Source organism: Delphinapterus leucas, chromosome 11, assembly GCF_059928025.1.
Source record: "Delphinapterus leucas isolate spDelLeu-1000000601 "Yukka" chromosome 11, BTC_Dleu_Yukka2, whole genome shotgun sequence".
Lineage (NCBI taxonomy): Eukaryota > Metazoa > Chordata > Mammalia > Artiodactyla > Monodontidae > Delphinapterus > Delphinapterus leucas.
In genome coordinates, this window is record NC_143139.1 from 35,870,604 (window position 1) to 35,890,666 (window position 20,063).

The window sequence follows — 20,063 nt, forward strand, 5'->3', positions numbered from 1 at the left end:
CCCACTCCCACTTACAGTTGATCTCAATGTTTTCTTTCTTTCATATGAAAACATCAGAAGTAAGTATATAGAATAAAATGCACAGATTTAGTGTTATCTGAATATTTATTCTAATTATCATAACTCTGAATTAAGTGGAAAAAATATAAAAAGTTTCAATAAGTGTTAGGGGAACAATGAATATAACAAGGATTACAAATACACCTTCTAGCCCTTTTGAGAAGTCAGAATGGACCCATCTGAATTCACCAGCTTCTTTGAAAAAAGTTCTGCGGACGCACAATCCCAGGAAGCCGCAGTTCAAACTACCCCATGTATCTCAAAAGCAGAACTCCCTTTGTATTTGTCTTACTGTTCCCTCTGGCCTCCAGCATTGTGTTCTTATACTCTTCTGCCTCAACTTTATTTCAGTACTTTGTTTCCTCTGGTTCTGACGTTTTTTCACAGTGCTTTATAATAATTTACACCTAACCCATAGTGGAGGTCTTCACTTCTTTTGCCTTTGTGATACTGAGGATGAAGTTTTCAAGGTCCCCGTACGCTGCACGCTCAGTGATCATCTTCCGACCACTCCCTGTGCGCGCTCCTGCGGGCGGGGGTAGGTGGCGCTTCTCCAGCCTCCTAACCTCACTTGAGGCGGAAATCCTCCTGCCTTTTGTGAACGTGTTTCTTTAGGTCTCGCTTTCTTGGTCTTTTTTCAGTTGTTTCTCATCTACGAGTTTGACCTTCTCTGTAATTGCCCCCTCCCCATTCCCCTACAGAATACACGTTCCCCCACTTGGAGTCAGAGTAATTGATACTTTAACAACATCCTCCATTGGCCCCCCACTTCGTCTTTAAACACCATGCAAACGCGCTCTCCTTCAGGGTCCTGCCTGGGCGCTCCAGCAGCGTTTCCCCCCTCTCTCGTAACAGATGTCAAAGAGAGCGAGGCTCCGGACGTGTCCATGTATGACCTTGGAACAGAAAGCTGCCTCGTTTGGAGGCAACGTTCGGGGGAACCCTGCCCACTCCCACCCTCGCGTGCTCTCACCTCCCCCTTCGGCGAGTTCAGTCGCGTGCACAACGCGGGCGCCGGCTACTCCCTCTCTTCTCCCGACTTCCTTCTGAGAGCCTCATAAACCGGGGGAAGTTCAATCATTCCTCAGCGAGCCTCGGCGCTCACTGGGCATGCTCAGTGGCCGGGCCCGGCTCCGGTGGCCAGAGGCTGCCTTGGGCTCTAGGGCTCGGGTTGGCGGCCGCTTGGGTTCGGCTTCTCCGAGCGCGGGCTGAGCACAGCGGCCTCTGAGCCGGCAGCGAGACGCGCCTCGCCGTCCCCGCCCGGGCGCCGGCCTCGCCCGAGCGCCGTCGTTCCGGACCCCGAAAGCCCCCAACTTCGCGCCAAGTTCTGAGCCGCCTCCGGGGGGAGCCATGCAAATGATGACCAGGGACGTTCTGCTAGAAATGGAGCTGGAGGAGGACGACGACGACGATGGGGATATCGGTGAGCCGCGGGTTCCGGGGGTGAGCTGACGCGGGGCCCCGCGTCCGCTCCCGAAAGCCCGAGCTAAAGCGGGAGAAGTCGGGGACTGCGCGTGGGCGCCGCGCCCTCGGGAATGGAAGTTGGCGGGGACCCTGAGCCGCTCAGAGGAGCTCGGGTGCGGGGGGCCGTGGGGGTGGGGGGAAGCCCGCGCCGCCCGCCCCGGGCCGCAGTGCGGCTGCCTCGCGCCGCTGACCGGCGGGCGAGCTGGCGGCCCCCGGGAAAGCCGGGGAGGCGCGGGATACGCGTCGGCCCCTAGGTCAGTTTCCGGACGGGCGAGGGACGCGGCCCCTGAGTAGTCACGGTAGATACGGGGACGCCCCCGAGCGCGGAAGTCTTGACTCAGAAAAACAACTTTTGGGTCATTTTCTCCGGCTCGAACAGGCGTGGGCGGCGAGCCCGTGGGCGGGGTTCGGGGAGCGCGCCCGGGTTGGAGAGCAGGGGTGTGACCCGCCTGAATCCTCCTTAAGGTGAAAGCAAACGGCGTGGCTCTGGGACGGAGGGTTGGGCCTGGGTGGGGCGGCCCGGGAACTGATTTGTGGCCGCTGGGCGCGGGCCGGGTTCCTTTTTCCATCCGCAGCGACCGCGGGGGAACGGATGGGAGGAGGAAGCCCTTAGGCTGGGTGGACCGCAAGGCATTTCCTACCCGTCCAGAGGGCCCCGGTGCCCCATTTCTGGTTAAAAGTGCTTAGAAAGAGTGGACAGAACGGAGGGAGAGCTGTTTAAGAGTTAAACAAACAAACGGAGTCGGAGGAGGTGAGGAAGGCGAAAGCAATTGGAGCAGTGGGGAGAAAATCTGGTCCCTAAAGAGAACACTGCCAGGGAATGATGGCATATTGGGTCCGTCCGGAAGACGGGCAGTTAAATTACTAGGCAGACTCCGACTCAGTTTCCTGGACGCCAAATCAGTTTTAAAAACGTAACAGTTCCTGCTCATGTGCTAATACTTTTCTCTAATATATGCTTCTCTAATACCTTCTTCTCTAATAACTTTAGAAGTAATTTTAGGAGATAGATGTGGTTTTTCGTTCACGTTTTAGGTTCTGCTCATTTATTTATTTTTCTGGTTTTTCCAGTTCTTTTGAGATATAATTGACATATAACAATGTGTAAGTTAAGGTGTACAACGTCTTGATTTGACACATTTATAAGTTGCAAAATGATTACCACCATGGAGTTAGCCAGCACCTCTGCAACGTCACTTAATTACCATTTGTTTTTTGTGGCGAGAACATTTAAGATCTTCTCTCAAAGTATAAGATACAGTATTATGAACTCTAATCACTCTGCTGTAAATAGATCCCTGGAACTTATTCATCTTCTAACTGGAAGTGTACCCTTTGACCAGTATCTCCTCACCTTCCCCGCCCCCCCCATTCTACTGTTTCTGTGAGTTCACCTTTTTTATATTTCATATATTTCACATATAAGTGATATCATACAGTATTTGTCTTTCTCTGCCTTATTTCACTTAACATGATGCCCCCAAGTTCCATTTGCTTGTTGTTGCAAATGACAGGATTTCCTTCTTTCTCATGGCTGAATAATATTCCATTACATATATATATGTGTATTATATATATATATATGACACATCATCTCTGTCCATTCATCTGTAGACAGACAATTAACGTCTTTCCATATCTTGGCTATTGTAGGCACTGCTCATTTAAATCCAAAAATAAATTTAATAGAAGGGATTATACTCCATGGTTTAGCATTACCTTTCATTCACTTGAGAACAGTTTATTAGGTGTCCGTTCTTATGGAGGGAGCAAATAGTAGTATTCTTTTTTATAGGAGAGAAAACTGACGCTCACAGGTTCATCTGCCTAGCTTCTCACACAGCTTATTAAGATTCAAACCCAGGTTTTCTGACTTGCAAGACCTGTGCATACTGATGCCCTTTTCAGCGGGTCACTCCAGCTGTCAGATAATATATAATGCTACTATTTAGCAGGCTGCGGTAGTAAATCATGATTGCATACAATATAAATCATAGGAACAAACTTTAAAAAGTTTCAATAAAATTAGCACAGTCTGTTTCATAGGAAAACACTCATCTGTTATGGTGAGGTGTCACTGTTTACACTGACAGTTGTAAATAAATAAGGGTAAAAACCCAAATGGAAATTGAAGTAAGCAAGAGACCTTGAGCTTTGTTCCAACCTGCCATCAGTAGATCTCAATTTAGAAAGAAAACTAACTTGGGCTAGTTTGTATTGACCTGATAGTTGTATCAAGTCAAACAGTATAGACATATTTAAGAAAAAGTTAAAATATCTCTACTCTTCTTGCATCCCACCCTCCATAGTCTACTGAAATTAATACTTTTGTAGTTGTAGGATTAGGTGTTGGGAGGCAAAAAATGAGTAAGATACATGCTTTGGCTGTGGAGAGGTGGGTTCCATGGAACCAGCCATTGCAGTAAGTGCTATTATTGAGGTACATACACAGCCGTGGAGGAGGATGGGAGACCGCTGCAAAGAAGAGATTGTTGGGGCCAGGTGCTGAAGAAGCAGGCAGGCATAAAGGGCAGGAGGAGAGTCTGGAGTTTCAAGTATTGCCTATGGTGGAAGGGAGCAGTCACGAGGCTGGGAAGGCAGGGGGATATGGCACCATGAAGAATCCTCCAAACGTTTTAAGGGTTTTGGATTTTACCCTGTAGGTGATTTGGAGCTCCAGAAAGGTTATACGGAAAGGAGTGATAGAATCAAATTTGCTTTTGGAAAGATCTCCCTGGCAGTGCATTGGGAAATGGATTGGAGAGGGGAGATGCTTGAGGTAAGCCTTTCTGGTAGTCAGGTTCAGTAATGGCCTGCAGTGGCCATGAGAATAGAGAGGAGTGGGTCTGAGAGCTCATGAAAGAGGCAGCATCTCCAATGTCTTGGAGACCGAATGTGTCCAGCAAGCAGAGAGGAGCCTGGGATGACTCTTGGACTTGAGGGCAGTGGCAGGTGGAGGAAAACAGATGTGCAGGAGGGGAGAATTTTGTATTGTTCCAACAAGCCTTACATTCTTCTCTGCTTTAGCTCAGACCATTCCCCTTCCCAGTAATACTAGACTCTCTTCTTTCTCAGCAGCTCTCTCTCCTTCTAAACCCGTCACAATCCCAGGAAGCTATTGTTGTTCCCTCTAGCCCAAAGCACCCACCGATGAATGCTCACACCCCTTATTTTTCTGTTCCATGCAATTAGCATTCACCTTGTATTTTTGCTATTCATTATCTTTGCATTAATTAATCCCCCCAACTAATGTAAATTTCTTGGGGACTGAGACTAGGTCATGCAAAATATCCCAAATGTTGTAGACATTCCATTACTATAATTTAAGAAAATTCTCACTTCCTCACCCTCTAAAATGAAAGCTTCTCAAAGGCAGCTGTTTTGTGTGCTTTCTGTTCTAAGCTGTGTCCCTAGTGCTTGGAATGGTGCTTGATATTCAGTGGAAGCCAAGCAAATCATTGTTGAAAGAAAGAATAAATGAATTACTTTGAATAATTAAACAAATAAATTAAATTATTTAATTAAGTAAATTTATTTAATTAAATAAATAAATGAATAATAAACATAATGCTTAGTGGTTTTTATGGCCCTCATGGAGTTCTCTTCTTTGGCACCTGGAGATGCCCACAGTCATCTGCTATAAAAACGTTGATTGTACATACTCTTCCAGGAACTCTTCTGGGTTCTGTGGTCCCTGACCTCTGGAACCTCACTATCTAGGAAGGAAGCAGATATATGAATAGATATTTGCAGTCATCTGTGATTAATGCTGTACTGTAATCAAGATGTGTACCAGGGTCAGCGGCGGTACCAAGGATAAAACATGTAACCTTGCTTAGGGGAATCCAGGATGGCTCTACAGAGGCAGTGCCTATGCCAGCCCTGGAGGAATAACCAGATAAGTGAGGGAAGGAGCTAGAACAGTAGAGTGTCCTGAGCATTCCTAAATGTTCCCTGATTTCTCAACAAATCACCCTTGATGCTGCCCTTGCCTTATTTGCTATGACAAGTGGCTTATATGTAAATAGGGTGTGTGTGCGTGTGCGTGTGTATGTATATATATGTATGCTTTACCAGGGTATGACAGCTAAAAAGCAAAACAAAGCAAACTATTCTTAAAGTCATTGTCTTTGAACATAGTCAGTCTTATTACCCTGTTGCATAAACCTTTTGTTATTTTCAGTTTCAAATCCAAAGTCACAATTTATCTTCCATATTCTGACTCTCAAGTCATATAATTGCTTTCCAAAAGGTTCACCAGTCTCGTCTTACAAGTCTCATTATTCTTTGGATCTGACACAAACAGAGCTCTAAAAGAGGAAAAGAGTTCTACACACACGCCCCCCACCCCTTTTTTTTCTCAAGGGGTTGTAACAGTCACGTATGTTGATTGCTGTATATTTGTTTTTTTTCCTCTTAGAAACCAAGAAATTTAGACTAAAAGCTCCTGTGAAGATTTCCCTCAGAGATATTATTTAAATTCTGACATTCTTGGGGGAAGATTATACTATACTGTTAAGAATTCCACAGTCAGGCTTTAAGTTAAAGGATGGTCTTGAACTCTCAAAGCGTTATTTGTAGCAAGTTAGATTAAAATCATTGTATTTTATAGAAGTTTCCACTGTAGCTAATACTTAAGGTTTTCTTATGTTATCATACATATCAGTTTGTGTTTTGTATTCCAGTCAATTCAGTAAATCTTAACAAAACGTATAGTCTTAGGGGGAGAAGTGCTATCTTATTTCCCTTTGTATGCTACAGCCTACGTATAGTAATGCTTTTCACATAGTCCCAAACATTTGTTAAGGGATTGTTTTTTAGATCGTAACAGGAAGCTTTGTTTGCTATAAGATTTAAGCTGCTTGATCTCCTTTTGATACAAATCATTCAGGGCTGGGTCCGTGCAAAAATCACGATTTTTAGAACAGAAAAACATCATTTCCAATCACCTTCAACCAAGGAAACGTACTTCTTGTCTGATTGGTAACTCATATGTAAATGTAGAGATTGTGAGAATTTAATACAGTCAAGCGATTGTCTTATGCCATTATTGCTTTTCTTTTAGTTTTTGTCTTGCTTTTTTAAAGGCAACTAAAATTATTTAGCAGCCATCCCAAGGAGCAGCCAGTTTAAATACTAGGTGAAAATGTCAACAATAGAATATTTTGGACATGTACCAAAGAGCAATCCAAATACTATTCAGCCCCAAATCAGATAGAACGTTTGCACAGAAGACAAGTTGAAGGGTTAATAGGCAACTTTCTCTGCCGTGGTCTTATTACTGCCCTGGCTACATGTCTGAATACTAATTGAAAGAACTTGCTGCAGTAAGTTATTCAGCAGCCAAAAATACAAATGAAAGAAAATACACTCTTTTGTGAAGTCCAGATGTTGCTTTTATATTTAATGCTTTCAATCTGAGACATTGAAACTCTACTATTTCCTACATTATTTAAAAATACAAATACTTGAAATTGGGGGAAGAAAGGATATTAGTCATTAAAATTCTCTTTTCTATAATTTTTATTTTAACTTTGGCAGAACTTTAGCCAAAGGTCAAAGTCATGTAAATAGATGTTCTTTCACAAAGTACAATTATGCAAATTACAGGCTTGTTTATAAAGCTTGTTTTATATAAACTAAGATTGTGTTTACATAATTGATTTTTTTATGATTCTTCAGACATTGTAGCTAGACGTTTGAAAAATAGTCTTTGGCTTTGCACAGACAGGGTGATGGTTAGATTTTTCTTGTGGCATCCCATAGACACAGACTTAAGCATTAAAAAATTTTTTTTTCTGATTTCTGCAACGTTTTTAAGAAAAATTATTCCCCACTAAATTAAAAAAAAAAATAACACCCTCCCCACGTATAAAACTCAGACCCTTAACATTATTTTCAGTGTTTTATTATAATTTATATTATGATTTTAAACAATTGCATTCATTTGTTGTATCATTTTATTTCCTTCTACTGTTACTCATTAAACAATTCCTGAATGCTCAATCTGTGTAAAACATAAGATACATTTTTCTAAACAAACAAAAGAAAAATCAACAAATAAAACCCACCTTTTTTTCTAAGTAATACAAATAGTGAAGAAACAGTGTAAGCTCACTGATCTTAGATGCTACTTAGGGAAAGTAGATTTTAAAGACTGAGTTTCTTGGTTTCTTTGGGGAAAGTTAATCCCTAAAGAGGACATTTGAAAAACAAAACAAAAAGGAAGAAAGAGCCTGTGAAGGCTGCGCTGATGGAGAACTGTGAGGAGGGAAGGAGACAGGCCTGCAGTCAGAAGACCTCAATTAGCGGTTGGCTTTGGCACCTAGAATCTATCACCTGGGGCAAGTTTCTTGGCTTCTCAGCCTGTATTTTCAGCCATGTGGGGTTGCTAGGAGGATGCAAGAAGGCATGTACAATGGGGGGTGTGGGGCCTTTTCACTCACACTTCCTGAGTGGCAGTTACAATATCACCATCATAATGAACTTTTTTTATTTAAAAACAGTCATGGGAACTGCTACTCTTTTTTTTTTTTAAACATCTTTATTGGAGTATAATTTCTTTACAATAGTGTGTTAGCTTCTGCTGTATAACAAAGTGAATCAGCTATACATATGGAACTGTTACTCTTAACCTTGGAGAGCTCTAAGCCCTTGCCTGGTTTTGTATTGCTCTGTGTCATATTATGCATGCAGGAACTGTCCACTAAGTGTCAGGTTAAGGGTGATCATGACCGTGGCTGTGCTGCAGACACATGTACTTAAAGATAAAAGAGTTGAAGAATAGCATGTGGTTTCTGCAAAGAGATAATTACTGAGTGTGCTTTCCTATACTCTTACTGATCTCCTGACAGAATGACAGTGTTATTCAGATTCCAGGAAACCTATTTCAGGGGGAATCTCTTTCAGGGAATCTTAGCGAAAGGTTCCAACAGCTGACACTTGGCTCCCAATAAATGGCTTATAAATGTAGGGATTGTATTTCCATTGGTAGCACATGTGGCTTATCCCATCCTCCCAATTGCTGTCAGGCAGTTCTTACCAAGTATGTATGCCCCCATGTGTCACCATGTAACCGAATGCATAAGAAGTGAGGAAGAAGACTTTTTTTAAGTAAGAAGTGAATAGCTTTTATTACAAATTGAGCCTTTAGAATATCACAGGAGAACTGGGGAGAGAACGATTGATGATGAGATTCTCCATTGTCACTACTGAATTGTGGAAACATGGAGGGTCATTCATAGTGTTTACCATTCAGTGGAGAGAGGGAAGTCACAAGGCAGTGAAGGGAGGTTGTTGACCTGGTGTTAAAAACCTTTGACATGACTTTGACATCCTTCCCACCACATCCTTCCCAATTTCTGATCATTGTATATATGCAGGCACTGTCAGTCTTGGCCACTCATCCTCTTAATGTCTTCTAGAATTGGAGATTATCCTGCCTCTCAGAGGGGACCTTCTCAGCCCCTTGTTGCCTCGGCATACTCAAACCCCGCTCTCAGAGGGCTGGGGGATGGATGCCTTGGGAATCGACATCCACTTGGATCTGGAGGGAAGAAGGAGAGGCGAGGCCCCAGGGATCCCCACCCTCCCCCAACAAAGCCCTGGATAAGTGTAGGTGTTAGGGATCAGGTGAAAATGATCTTTTCTTGAGGTTTGGATTTGCAGATGAAAACCTGAATTTCATTAGAGGCATTTATACTGGAGGCAAAAGAAAAGGACGACTCTTCCCTGTGTTGGAAGATCATTTCCACCGTCTGTTACAGACAGCCTCACCTTGGCCAAGGATGTGGACCTGCGTCCTGTTGGACTACGAATATCTGTGGTGAGGGAGAAAGGGGCCACTCTGCTAGCCTGTGGTCCTTTTTATTTATCCACGTCAGCTCCTTCTCCTCAGTTGAGTCTGTTATCTTGCCTCTGTCTCAGTACTTTTGTCAGACACTTAGCCTGGGTCTGCAGAGGTGGAGGGCACCACTACTTAAACTTACGTTTTAGACAGGTGTAAGTTCAAATTCTAGTCCAGACATTCACTAATTGTGTGACCTTGAGTGATTAACATAACTTTCTGCTCCTCTGTAAAATGGAGCTAATATTAGAACCTACTTCAAAGGTGATTGTGTTAAAAATGACGATTTTAAAAAGCTTACTTTGCAGGATTGTGGTGCCTGATACACTAAAAGCCCTCCATAATTATGAGCTAATGTTAGTGTTATAGATAGCTGCTTTTACCTATGTTTTAACTCAGACATATCTCTTTTGCTTTTTATTAGCAATTTTACCATTCTTCTACTTATATAGCTGTCATTTTTTGTCATTTTCATTGAACTGTGAGCATCTTGAGGCTATCATCTCAGTGAGCAGCTTAATGCCTGGCACAGCATAGGCGATCAATACAATTTTGTTGAATGAATGAGTAGATGAATGAAAGATATTGACTATTGAAGAGCTATGTGCTATGATTGGAAAGGTAGGCCTTTGGATACAGATCAACCCTTGGACAGGTTCATAAAACTTTGGAGCCTTGGTTTCCATATTAGAAAAGTGTAGTAGAGATAATAATACAGAAAGGGTAATGATACTTTACGGAATTGTTATAAAGTTTAAAATTAACATATAAAAGGATGAGGAACAGTTCCGGGCACATAACAGGCCAATAAATAATAGTGACAGTCCTGATAAAGCAACTAAAAATGGAGAAATGTAAGTGACTGGCGTAACCTAAGTTGGATTTTCCAGTAGATGGATTTCACAATAGAATTGTATCATCCCTTTGAATATATATAATTTTAGTAAGAAAGGTAAGAGAATATAGGATAAAGATTCATAATGAAATTTAAATGATACTTTGATAGCCTTTACACTAAAGAAAATGTGTGAGAAATAGGAGCATTTCTTAATCTAGCAAATTTAAGATTTTGAAAGTATCTTTTATCAAAGTCTAAAGGGTAAAGTTGATATTGATCATGTGAACTTTTAATGAAATAAACTTTTAATAAAACATGTAGTTTTAAATAAATATGTTATTTTGCTTATCATGTGAATGGTCAGTTCTTTTAAATGGGAAAATTCTAAAATATTTAATTTGCCTATAAGACTAAAATGTCTGTTCATTGAGTTTTATTGAAAAGTTTGAAGAACTTGTTCTCTTGTTAAAAGAGGCGGATGTGATATGGATCAAAATGATAAAACAGAAGACATGAACACAGAGAAATTGCTACCCTTATGGTTTGAATTGTTTTGAATTTAGTGATATAAAAAAATAATCCATACCTAATTTGCAAAATAGGTATATGAAATAATGTTTCTCATTTTGTAAGCTTGAAGTTTGGGAATGATTCAGCCTACATCAGTTTGTTAGAAATTAAACACTGCCAGGCCCTCTCTAGCAGCATCAGACCTAAGAAAAGTTAGACATTCCATTCCATTTGGGTAGGTGAGAACAAAAGAAAAGGAAGAAGGCTCTTTTTAATCCCCAAATACAGTAGAGTTTAAGGTTATTTGCTTTATAAGTAAGGCTTTCCTAGAAGTGACTTTTCAGTAAAAGCCAGAGTTACATCCTTCAGTTAACTGCACTTAGAACTGCAGTTCCTGTTGTCCCCTGGGTTTCAGCCTATCCTCCATCACAAGATGCCAGATTGTCTCATATTTCCTGCCTCCATTTAAATTTAGGTAGTATTTAGTACTCACTGGGTACATGCTTCTATAACAGGCATATTGCAACTTACAAATCACAGAGGAGACGTAAACGTTTCTAACAGGCTTTGCCATCCACTCTAAGGGTGAGCAACACAGCAAATGGCTTTTGAGCAATGGGGTAATCATGGTTTTCCTGAGGGTTACAGTTGCCTAAACTGTGGCTAGTGGCTTGTTTTATACTCCCAAATACTTATTTTGAAGAGTTCAGTCACCATACTGACTGACTTACTTGGCACACACACAGAAATCCCTTTGCAAGCTGATCATGGAATTGCTAGCAGTGGTCTTCCTAAATCAGGTCTATTGCTTTTTTGAAAAGTCATGTACATAGAGATTTTATTTAGCTCAGAGCACTGGCTTGATCTCATCTCACAATCTTTATTAATTGAGTAAATATTTTCTGAAGACCTCCTATAGGTCACGTGCTATTTAAGGTCTGAGGATACAGAACCAGGGAGAGAAGATCGCATCTTCGGTGGAGCTTATATTCTAATAAGTGATCAACTAAAACCCAAAAATGCATGTGGAAATCCATTCATTTACCTAATGTCAGTTTAGCACCTCCTCTGTGCCAGGCATTGTGCTGGGCACTAGGAATTTAATACACAAGGCAGAAGAAACGGCCTCTGCCCTTGACGAGTAGCCATGCTGGCAGGGAAGACAAACATGCCCACCGATCACCAGCAAATTATATGTAAAGATTGTGAAAAAAGAGACAGAACCAGGATAACACAGCCGAGGACAGAAGTGGGGTGTATCCAAAGCTGGTTCAGGGGGCTGGGCCCTCCCTGGGGGATGGCTGACAAGTACAGCTGTTTTTCTCATAATTCTAAAAATATCATGGACTTAGACTATAATCTTTAAAAAGCAGGTCTACAAGAAGGCTCAAGATGTACATTAGATTAACCTGTAAAATGCCGCACGTGTTTTCAGGCTCACAACTTCAGCTGTACTGGGGGAATCCTCCACGCAGGAACTTTCTTTGTATTGATTTCAGTAGCTGTTAACGCACCTTGCAAAGGTGAGCAAGTAGCATTACTGCTGTACTTTCAGTTCTGTGCCTCTTCTTTCCTTGGTAGATGGGCTAAAATGTCAGCACTGCATTGGAAAGCAGCAAAACTTCGTGGGTCACTCCCAGTTCCTGTCTGTCTGTCTTTGTAGCTCAGTGTAGCATAATCTTCTAACTGAAGTTGAAGAAGAAGGTGAGGTTGGGTGCAAGCAATCCTGTGCGTTTTTCCTGAGCTGTCAGAGGAGGATGGGTAGATGGGGTAGGTACCTCTTGTTCCTGTGCTCCATCTTTTCCTCTCCTGACTTGAACGGGGCGGTGAGCTAACCAGAATGCCTTTTCTAGATTCTCAGCCGGGAACTGGTTCTCTGGTCTTCCTGCACAGGTCGCTGTGGGGTGTGACTCATTCCTGTTTGGAAGTGACTGACTTTGGCTGAGAGTCATAACCAAGCCCCTGAAGCATGACTCAGAATTTGTGTGATGGTGGAAAAGCCCCACAGAGACCCGGAGGTGCTCCCTCAAGAATTTCTCCCCTTGAGAAATCCTAATACTAGAGAAACACTCTCTAAACAATAAGGTCCTACTGTATAGCACAGAGAACTGTGTTCAATATCCTATGATAAACCGTGGAAAGGAATATAAAAAAAGACTGTGTATATATGTGTAACTGAATCACTTTGCTGTACAGCAGAAATTAATACAACAGGGTAAATCAACTACACTTCAATAAAAAATATTGAAAAGAAAATAAATAAAAAAAGAGAAACACTCTCCAGAATTCCTTCACTGTGAGTAGCCAGTACCCTGGTATTAGAGTAATATGGAAGATGCAAGTTAAAACTTCTTTTGTTTTCAGTTGATAGGGCAGAAAGAAGCAGATGCAAATTGTTTCCATTTACTCTTAAAAAATCCTGTTATTTTTCTGTGTTAGGATCTTTTCATACATGACAAATCTAGCAGGCCATATGACTGTATTGTTAAACTTATTGTTATATCCATTACCACTAATTCCTTTCAAATGGAGCCTGTTTTCCTTATAAATGCCATTGAGATCAAGTATAAGAGATCCTATCATTAACCCTTTGCCATGCTTTTATCTGAACCCCCCATTCTAGTAATGTTTATTTAGTCCAGTGGTATTTTTTTAACATGTAAAAGGCATATTTTCCATACTATAAAATGCACAGTTCAGTGTTCAGTTTAGTAAATTTTGACAATTCTGTAACCACCCACCCAAAATAAGACAGAGGACATTTTCATAGTCGTTTCATTTCAGGCTGTCACCACCCCCCAATCCAGGCGAACACTTAATGACATCTACTACCATAAATTGGTTTCACCTGTTCTTAAACTTCATATAAATGGAATCATAGAGAATATAGTCTTTTGTGTAGCTGGCTTCTTTCACTTGGCATAATATTTTTGGAGATTCATCCATGTTGTGGGTATCAATAGCAGTCTAGTATATTTTTAACTATAAAAATATCTGGAAAAATATTTTGAATTACGTCTTAACATATTACATCTCGGATAAGGAGCAAACTAACAATACTTAACCTTTTAATTCTATTTTTACTCTAAAGTCAAGTACTTTTTGGTCTTAGTTATTTTCGTGCTTTGTAATCTTTTTAGAAGCTCATACAATGCCTTGCCTGTAATAGGAAATTGGCAGATGTTCTCTTTAAGTTGGAAGGGAATGTATGAGGAAAATTAACTCGTATCTCATTTTATAGAAATTCAGATTTTAACTGCCCTGCTGTGGTGTGAAACCAAACAGCACATTCATTCTGGACACTGGTCTGCTGATGATTTTGCTGAGTGTACTTGTCCAGAGTGGACCGTTTGTGGGCTCTTTCCTCCAGTGTAAGGAGTTCAAGTGTAATAATAATTCATTTTTCCAGAAGGTCAGTTCTTACTGATTTTTTTTTTAACTGGTAAAAATATTCTAAACAGATATTATTAGCCTCATTCGGTAATTGAAGAGCTCTGAGAACAAAAACAGTAACAGTGACCTATCCAAAATGAAGGAGCGATTCAGTGTTGGTGCAAGATACTCGATTCCAAAATATTTGTTCTAGCACATGTGTTGCAAGCTCCCAGAGAAGTTATTGACACTGACGTTGGTTTCCTTTAAGAGTGACTCATGATTTCTTGAGCCTGGCTTCCACTATTAGTCATCCCCACTGCTTGGGTTAAAGCAGGCTGTTAGACTCTGCCTGGATTCCAGCCTTCACAGTCCCCCCACCTGGCCCCCACCCCCTTGATTCCCACCTCCTGGCTCAGCCACTCAGCAGTCTCTGGAACCAATTCTGACTCCAGGCAAGCAGGATTTTATAATTCAGCCTTTAGTATCAGTGCAGCATCAACTTTGTGTTTGTGGTTCAGTTCAGGTAAGTTGGCTTGTCCTTTTTTCCCCAGTTGCCTAAACTCTTTTCTCAGAAACATGCCTAGAACGTCAGTATCCCTAGTTCTCCAGGTCCTGTCTTAGTCCCATCAGTGTCTCCTGATAGCTCTCATGCCTGGGAAGTGAAGTCCTTCCTCCCGCTATGTGGTGCCCCCTGTCCCTCGCCAGGAGCAGACTGTAATCATGGCCTGCCTGTGTCCCCAGATTTAATAACGTGAGCTGTACCTCTGTTCCTTTCTTTAGCTGTGCTTACCAGTGGTACCTTAAATCTTGGACCCTAAATTGCCATCAAGCTGTATTTCTTTTCAGTCTATTTCATTAGTCATGCCGTGCTGGCTGCTATAAGTGGGGCTGTAAGAGTGGGATACAGTTTCTTGCAGTAAGAGATAGGAGACTTAACTTCAGCCCGGCACCTAAGAAAGATCAAGTGTTTACTGGAATGTGGGCAAACCACCTCCTGGGCAAGGAGGAAATCTGCGCCTGGCAGTAAACAGTTCTATTCAAAAGCAGTTCCCCAGTGCTGGGAAGGGACCTAGTTGAGCATCGGGGTAACTGACCCAAGCTGGTACTCAGCTGCGAGTGCTGATGGCTGTGGCTGGAGACCTTCCTTCCCCGTTCTTCAATATGGAAAAAAGATATTTTCCCAATCTTGTGCACGTACAGCTTTAAGAAAAGTACCCTGGTCAAAATTTCCAGTATTTGAAAATATGCTGAGAATCCAAAACGTAGAGAACCACTCTGAGCTTTTTCCTTCCCTTCCTGATGCCAGTGGCGTTTCTGAACGAGCATGCTGGTCTGCTTCCACATATGCCTTGGTTACCACATCCTCTGGCAGGTGACCTGCCTCTTGGTTCCTGCACTGGGCTAAGTCCAGGCATTTGCTTCCAGGCCTCCTTCCTCCCAGGCCGCCTCTACAGCCTCATCCTGGATCTCCCCTGGGTCAGGCTGACTGTCTTTGGAAATGGCAGAGACTGTATATGATGGGGAGAGGGGTCTCACCTGCCTTGGGAGAGGGAAATTAGCTAAGGTGAACGCACAGGCAAGACGCTTCTAACCCAGCTGTGACAGAACCTAGACGACATCAGGTTCACGTTTTAATTATTTCAAAAAAGCGATAAATGCCGTGAATAGGCCGACTACATGAGGTTGATTGTCAGACTTCTAATAGAGCTAGTGTGTGTCCCTGCCATTTGTTTTATTAAGCTTTATGAGTTTTCGCATGTGAAGTTGAAAGGAGATTGAGAAAGGTTCCCTTCAGAATTTTAAATTTTATACAATAAGTAAGGTTACAGTATTTCACAAACCTTTGAAAAAAGCTGATTGTGACTACTGACTTTTAATCTGCAACTAGAATAGAAATGTATATATTAATCAATATTTTGCAAACATATGTAGAAAATCCGTCGTCTGTGGCTTCTGTATACTGTGTTAATTTATTTGTTACTTTATTTGTCCACAAGTAGTAAGAGATTATTTGGATAATAATTATGGTGGCACATTGCTTTGTAGCTTTCTGAAGTCTAAATGAATTTATTGTACCTAGGAGTCACCTTGACCATGCATTCTGAACTTTTAAAAGCACCACTTTCTTAGTATTAACCCAGTCGTGACCATCTGGAATAAAGCATTTTATTTTTCTACGTATCTCTCCTCAAATATAAAGCAGTGATTGAATTTACCTGCTTTTTGGTCTTATTAGAGATGTTTATAGATACATACATATTTTAGTGTAATTCATTACTGCAGATTAAATGGGAGAGATTCAGACATAGTACAGATTGTCTCTCATTTAATCTCCTGGAAATGTGCAGTGTAGAGAAATACTTAAATAACTTAAATCGAAGCTGATTTTCTTGTAGGAGTGGTATATAAAAAAGATTAGACTAAGGGTCTTTTGTCCTGTGTTTTATAGAAATAATCACAAATACTTTAATCCAATGTATAAAGCTTTTCCTGTAGCTTAAAAATTGATTGGACAGGGAAATACAGTAACCATATAAAATCATACTTGATTTTAATGACAGAATAGTAAAAGTTTCTGTTCTTGTTCATCATGATTTCTGCCGTATTTTTATTGCAGCCATTAGAAGATGAGTGAGTGAAAGGCTTTGCAAGTGGGAGGGGTGGGTTTCGAAAGGGTTCTTTGAAGCCGCGGTCCCGAACCTTTTTGGCACCAGGGGCCGGTTTCGTGGAAGACAGTTTTTCCACGGATGGTGGGGGCGATGGTTCAGCCAGTAATGAGAGCGGTGGGGAGCGGTGCGGAGCGGCAGATGAAGCTTCCCTCGCGCGCCTCTCACCTCCTGCGGTGCGGGCTGGTTCCTAACAGGCTGCGAGCCGGTAGCGGTCAGCAGCCCAGGGATTGCGGACCCCTGCTTTAAAGGGCAGTTCTGTGAGGCATCTGTTTTTTTTGTTTGCGGTACGCGGGCCTCTCACTGTTGTGGCCTCTCCCGTTGCGGAGCACAGGCTCCGGACGCGCAGGTTCAGTGGCCATGGCTCACGGGCCCAGCAGCTCCGCGACATGTGGGATCCTCCCACACCGGGGCACGAACCCGTGTCCCCTGCATCGGCAGGTGGACTCTCAACCACTGCGCCACCAGGGAAGCCCTGTGAGGCATCTTTGAGGAGGCTTGTGGGAGTCTGAGGCACGGAGCATGGCCTTTTTTTTTGGCCACGAGGCTCGGCTTGCAGGATCTTAGTTCCCCCACCAGGGATCGAACCATGTCCCCTGCAGTGGAAGCACAGAGTCCTAACCACTGGACCGCAAGCTACCACCTGGGTTCTTAACTTAGGTCTGTAGATCGCCATGGGTGGGCTTGGAGGTGGGAGACTTCTTAGATACCCTAAACTGTATGGGAAAAGGTTTTATTTGCATATTTACAGGTGTCTGGAATCTGTAACTGTCATCAGATTCTTAAGGGGCTTCTTGATCCAAAAGGACTGAAATGCCAGTTCAGTGAGACTGGGACAATTATGGTACAGAACTCATGAGTTAAAGTTTGTCAACTGCACATAGCTGTAAAATCGCTAGCACTGCTGCCTTTTGAAACTGGAAGTCTCTTTCCCTGTGCTGTCATCATCCACTCCTGCACTGATATTCGTAAGCCCACCTGCCTTAAAATGTGTGCATGACAGTGGCTTCCCTTACGTGGCTGTATTGGGGGAAGACCAGAGAAGGAATAGAGAATGTTCTTCTTCTTATTATTTTTTTAATATTTCTTGACTTTTGACTTTCTGTTTTAATTAGGAATCTTTGGTCACAGGGGACAGAAAGTCAAATCAAGTGGCCTGAATAGTGAAAAGAATTTATCAGTGCAATAAGTGAAAGGCTCAGGGGTGGTTTTCGTTTCTGGAGGCAGCCTTGCCCGCGGGTCTCATGGAAGGGACTCCCAGCAGTGCCAGCTCTCCCCTTGTAGCTGAGGGCAGTGATGGTGTCCCACCTGCTACCCTACTTTCACCATGTCATCCACAGAAAGGAAGAGTTCAGGGAACTTCTCTACCCTAGAAATCCCAGCAAATAGCGCTGATGGGATTGTATGCCCACCCCTGTAACCACCATTGTGGATGTGAATTACAGGGTATGTTGATGAGCCCTCGATGAGAGTGGAGTTACTTAAGCCACATAAATGCAAATGAGGAGTATGTACATTTCTTTTGAACTTTTGTATTGTTACTTTCTAAAACCAAAACTGGGGTGAAATAATCTGTCGGTTCAGTATACTGAAATGTAATTTTTTTTTTTTTTTTTTTTTTATTTTTTTTTTTTGCGGTACACGGGCCTCTCACCGCTGTGGCCTCTCCCGTCGCGGAGCACAGGCTCCGGACGCGCAGGCCCGGCGGCCATGGCTCACGGGCCCAGCCGCTCCACGGCACGTGGGATCCTCCCGGACCGGGGCACGAACCCGTGTCCCCTGCATCGGCAGGCGGACTCCCAACCACTGCGCCACCAGGGAAGCCCTGAAATGTAATTTTTAATAGTTTTATGTTCGCTTTTCTTTTAAATTTTATTTATTTATTTTATTTTTGGCTGCATTGGGTCTTCGTTGCTGCGCGCAGGCTTTCTCTAGTTGCGGTGAGCGGGGGCTACTCTTCATTGCGGTGCGCGGGCTTCTCAGTGTGGTGGCTTCTCTTGTTGTAGAGCCCAGGCTCTATGCATGCAGACTTCAGTAGTTGTGGCACACGGGCTCACTAGGTGTGGCTCGCAGGCTGTAGGGCGCAGGCTCAGTAGTTATGGCGCACCAGCTTAGTTGTTCCACGGCATGTGGGATCTTCCTGGACCAGGCCTCGAACCCATGTCCCCTGCATTGGCAGACGGATTCTTAACCACTGCCCACCAGGGAAGTTCCTGCTTTTCTTAATATAAAAATTGGAGTTATATTTTCTATTGCTCTGTCTTAAAAACAAAAAATTAATATTGATTTTTTTTGGGGGGGCCCTCATTAGAGCCCTCCTCTCTCTCCTTGGGATGGTGGCGTTAGCAGCTCTTTATTGAAAAGATATTTCCGTGGTTTAATCTACTTTTTCACTGTGTTACTACAAATGTTTTTCGAATATCTCTCCAGTGTAAAGCAGTAGAAAAGGCTCGTTGGGAAGGGTTTTCTGATGTTAGGATGACTGAATTAGATCTTTACTCTAATACACATTGGTTGTGCAAACTTAAGTAAGTTGTTGAATCCCTGAGCCGTTTTCTCTCTTTGTAAAGATAAAATGAGAAAATGCACTGAAAGGACTTTGTACAGTGCCTGGGACTAGTAGCTGTTTATATTAGCCAAATTATGCCAATCTCATGATTTCAAGTAAAATTATGATAATGTGTACAAGAACTTAATTATAGGCATTCATGAATGGGCCCATGGCTAATTAGTATGTCTATAGAAATAATATGTTCATTGTAATTTTACATAGATTCTCTTGGGTAGGATTCCAGAAGTTAGATTGACATTTTAGTCAAAAAAACCCAAGAAGATTATTAAGTTGACAGAGGTAGCATATGGTACATTAATATTACTAATAAGCATTATTTGTGTTACTGAATTAAGTCTGAAAATATCAAGAGGGAAATTAGCTTAAAGCACTGAATTTCCAAGTCTGTCCGAGTGTAAGTACACAGTACATCTATAATTGCTTTTATTCCTCGGGTGACTTTATTCAGTTTATACTGGGGCTCACTTTTCATAATATTATAAAAGGGATGAATAAAAATGAATATATTCATTTACCTTCTATGATAAATAGTTTCAGTCAGAATTGTTGAATCAGTGACATTCTTTGCAGCCAATGAGTACAAGACTGAAACCTGTTGAAAGTTTACTTTGTGGCTTTTGGGTTTCTTGCACTTTCCAGTGTAGTCCTCTTTGAGTTCTTCAGGATTTTTTTAACCTGGGTCAGTATAGTGCCTGAAATATTTCTACACTTGGCAATTCAAATAAAAATAAA

General features: G+C 42.2%; 1 protein-coding gene across 6 annotated transcripts in view; it reads left to right on the plus strand.

Moving 5' to 3' along the window:
- Positions 1–1,096: 1,096 nt before the first annotated feature.
- The window catches only part of ANO6 (anoctamin 6), a 214,594-nt gene continuing 195,627 nt past the window's right edge, over positions 1,097–20,063 (plus strand). For 3 of the 6 annotated variants that reach the window (XM_022572395.3, XM_022572396.3, XM_089920568.1), the window contains exon 1: positions 1,098–1,483. In XM_022572395.3, the coding sequence (XP_022428103.1) occupies positions 1,411–1,483 (73 nt within the window). In that variant the 5' untranslated portion in view covers positions 1,098–1,410. Of the gene's footprint in view, positions 1,484–20,063 lie in introns of all 6 variants that reach the window. The other 3 variants (XM_089920570.1, XM_089920569.1, XM_022572397.3) reach the window with 2 other exon arrangements.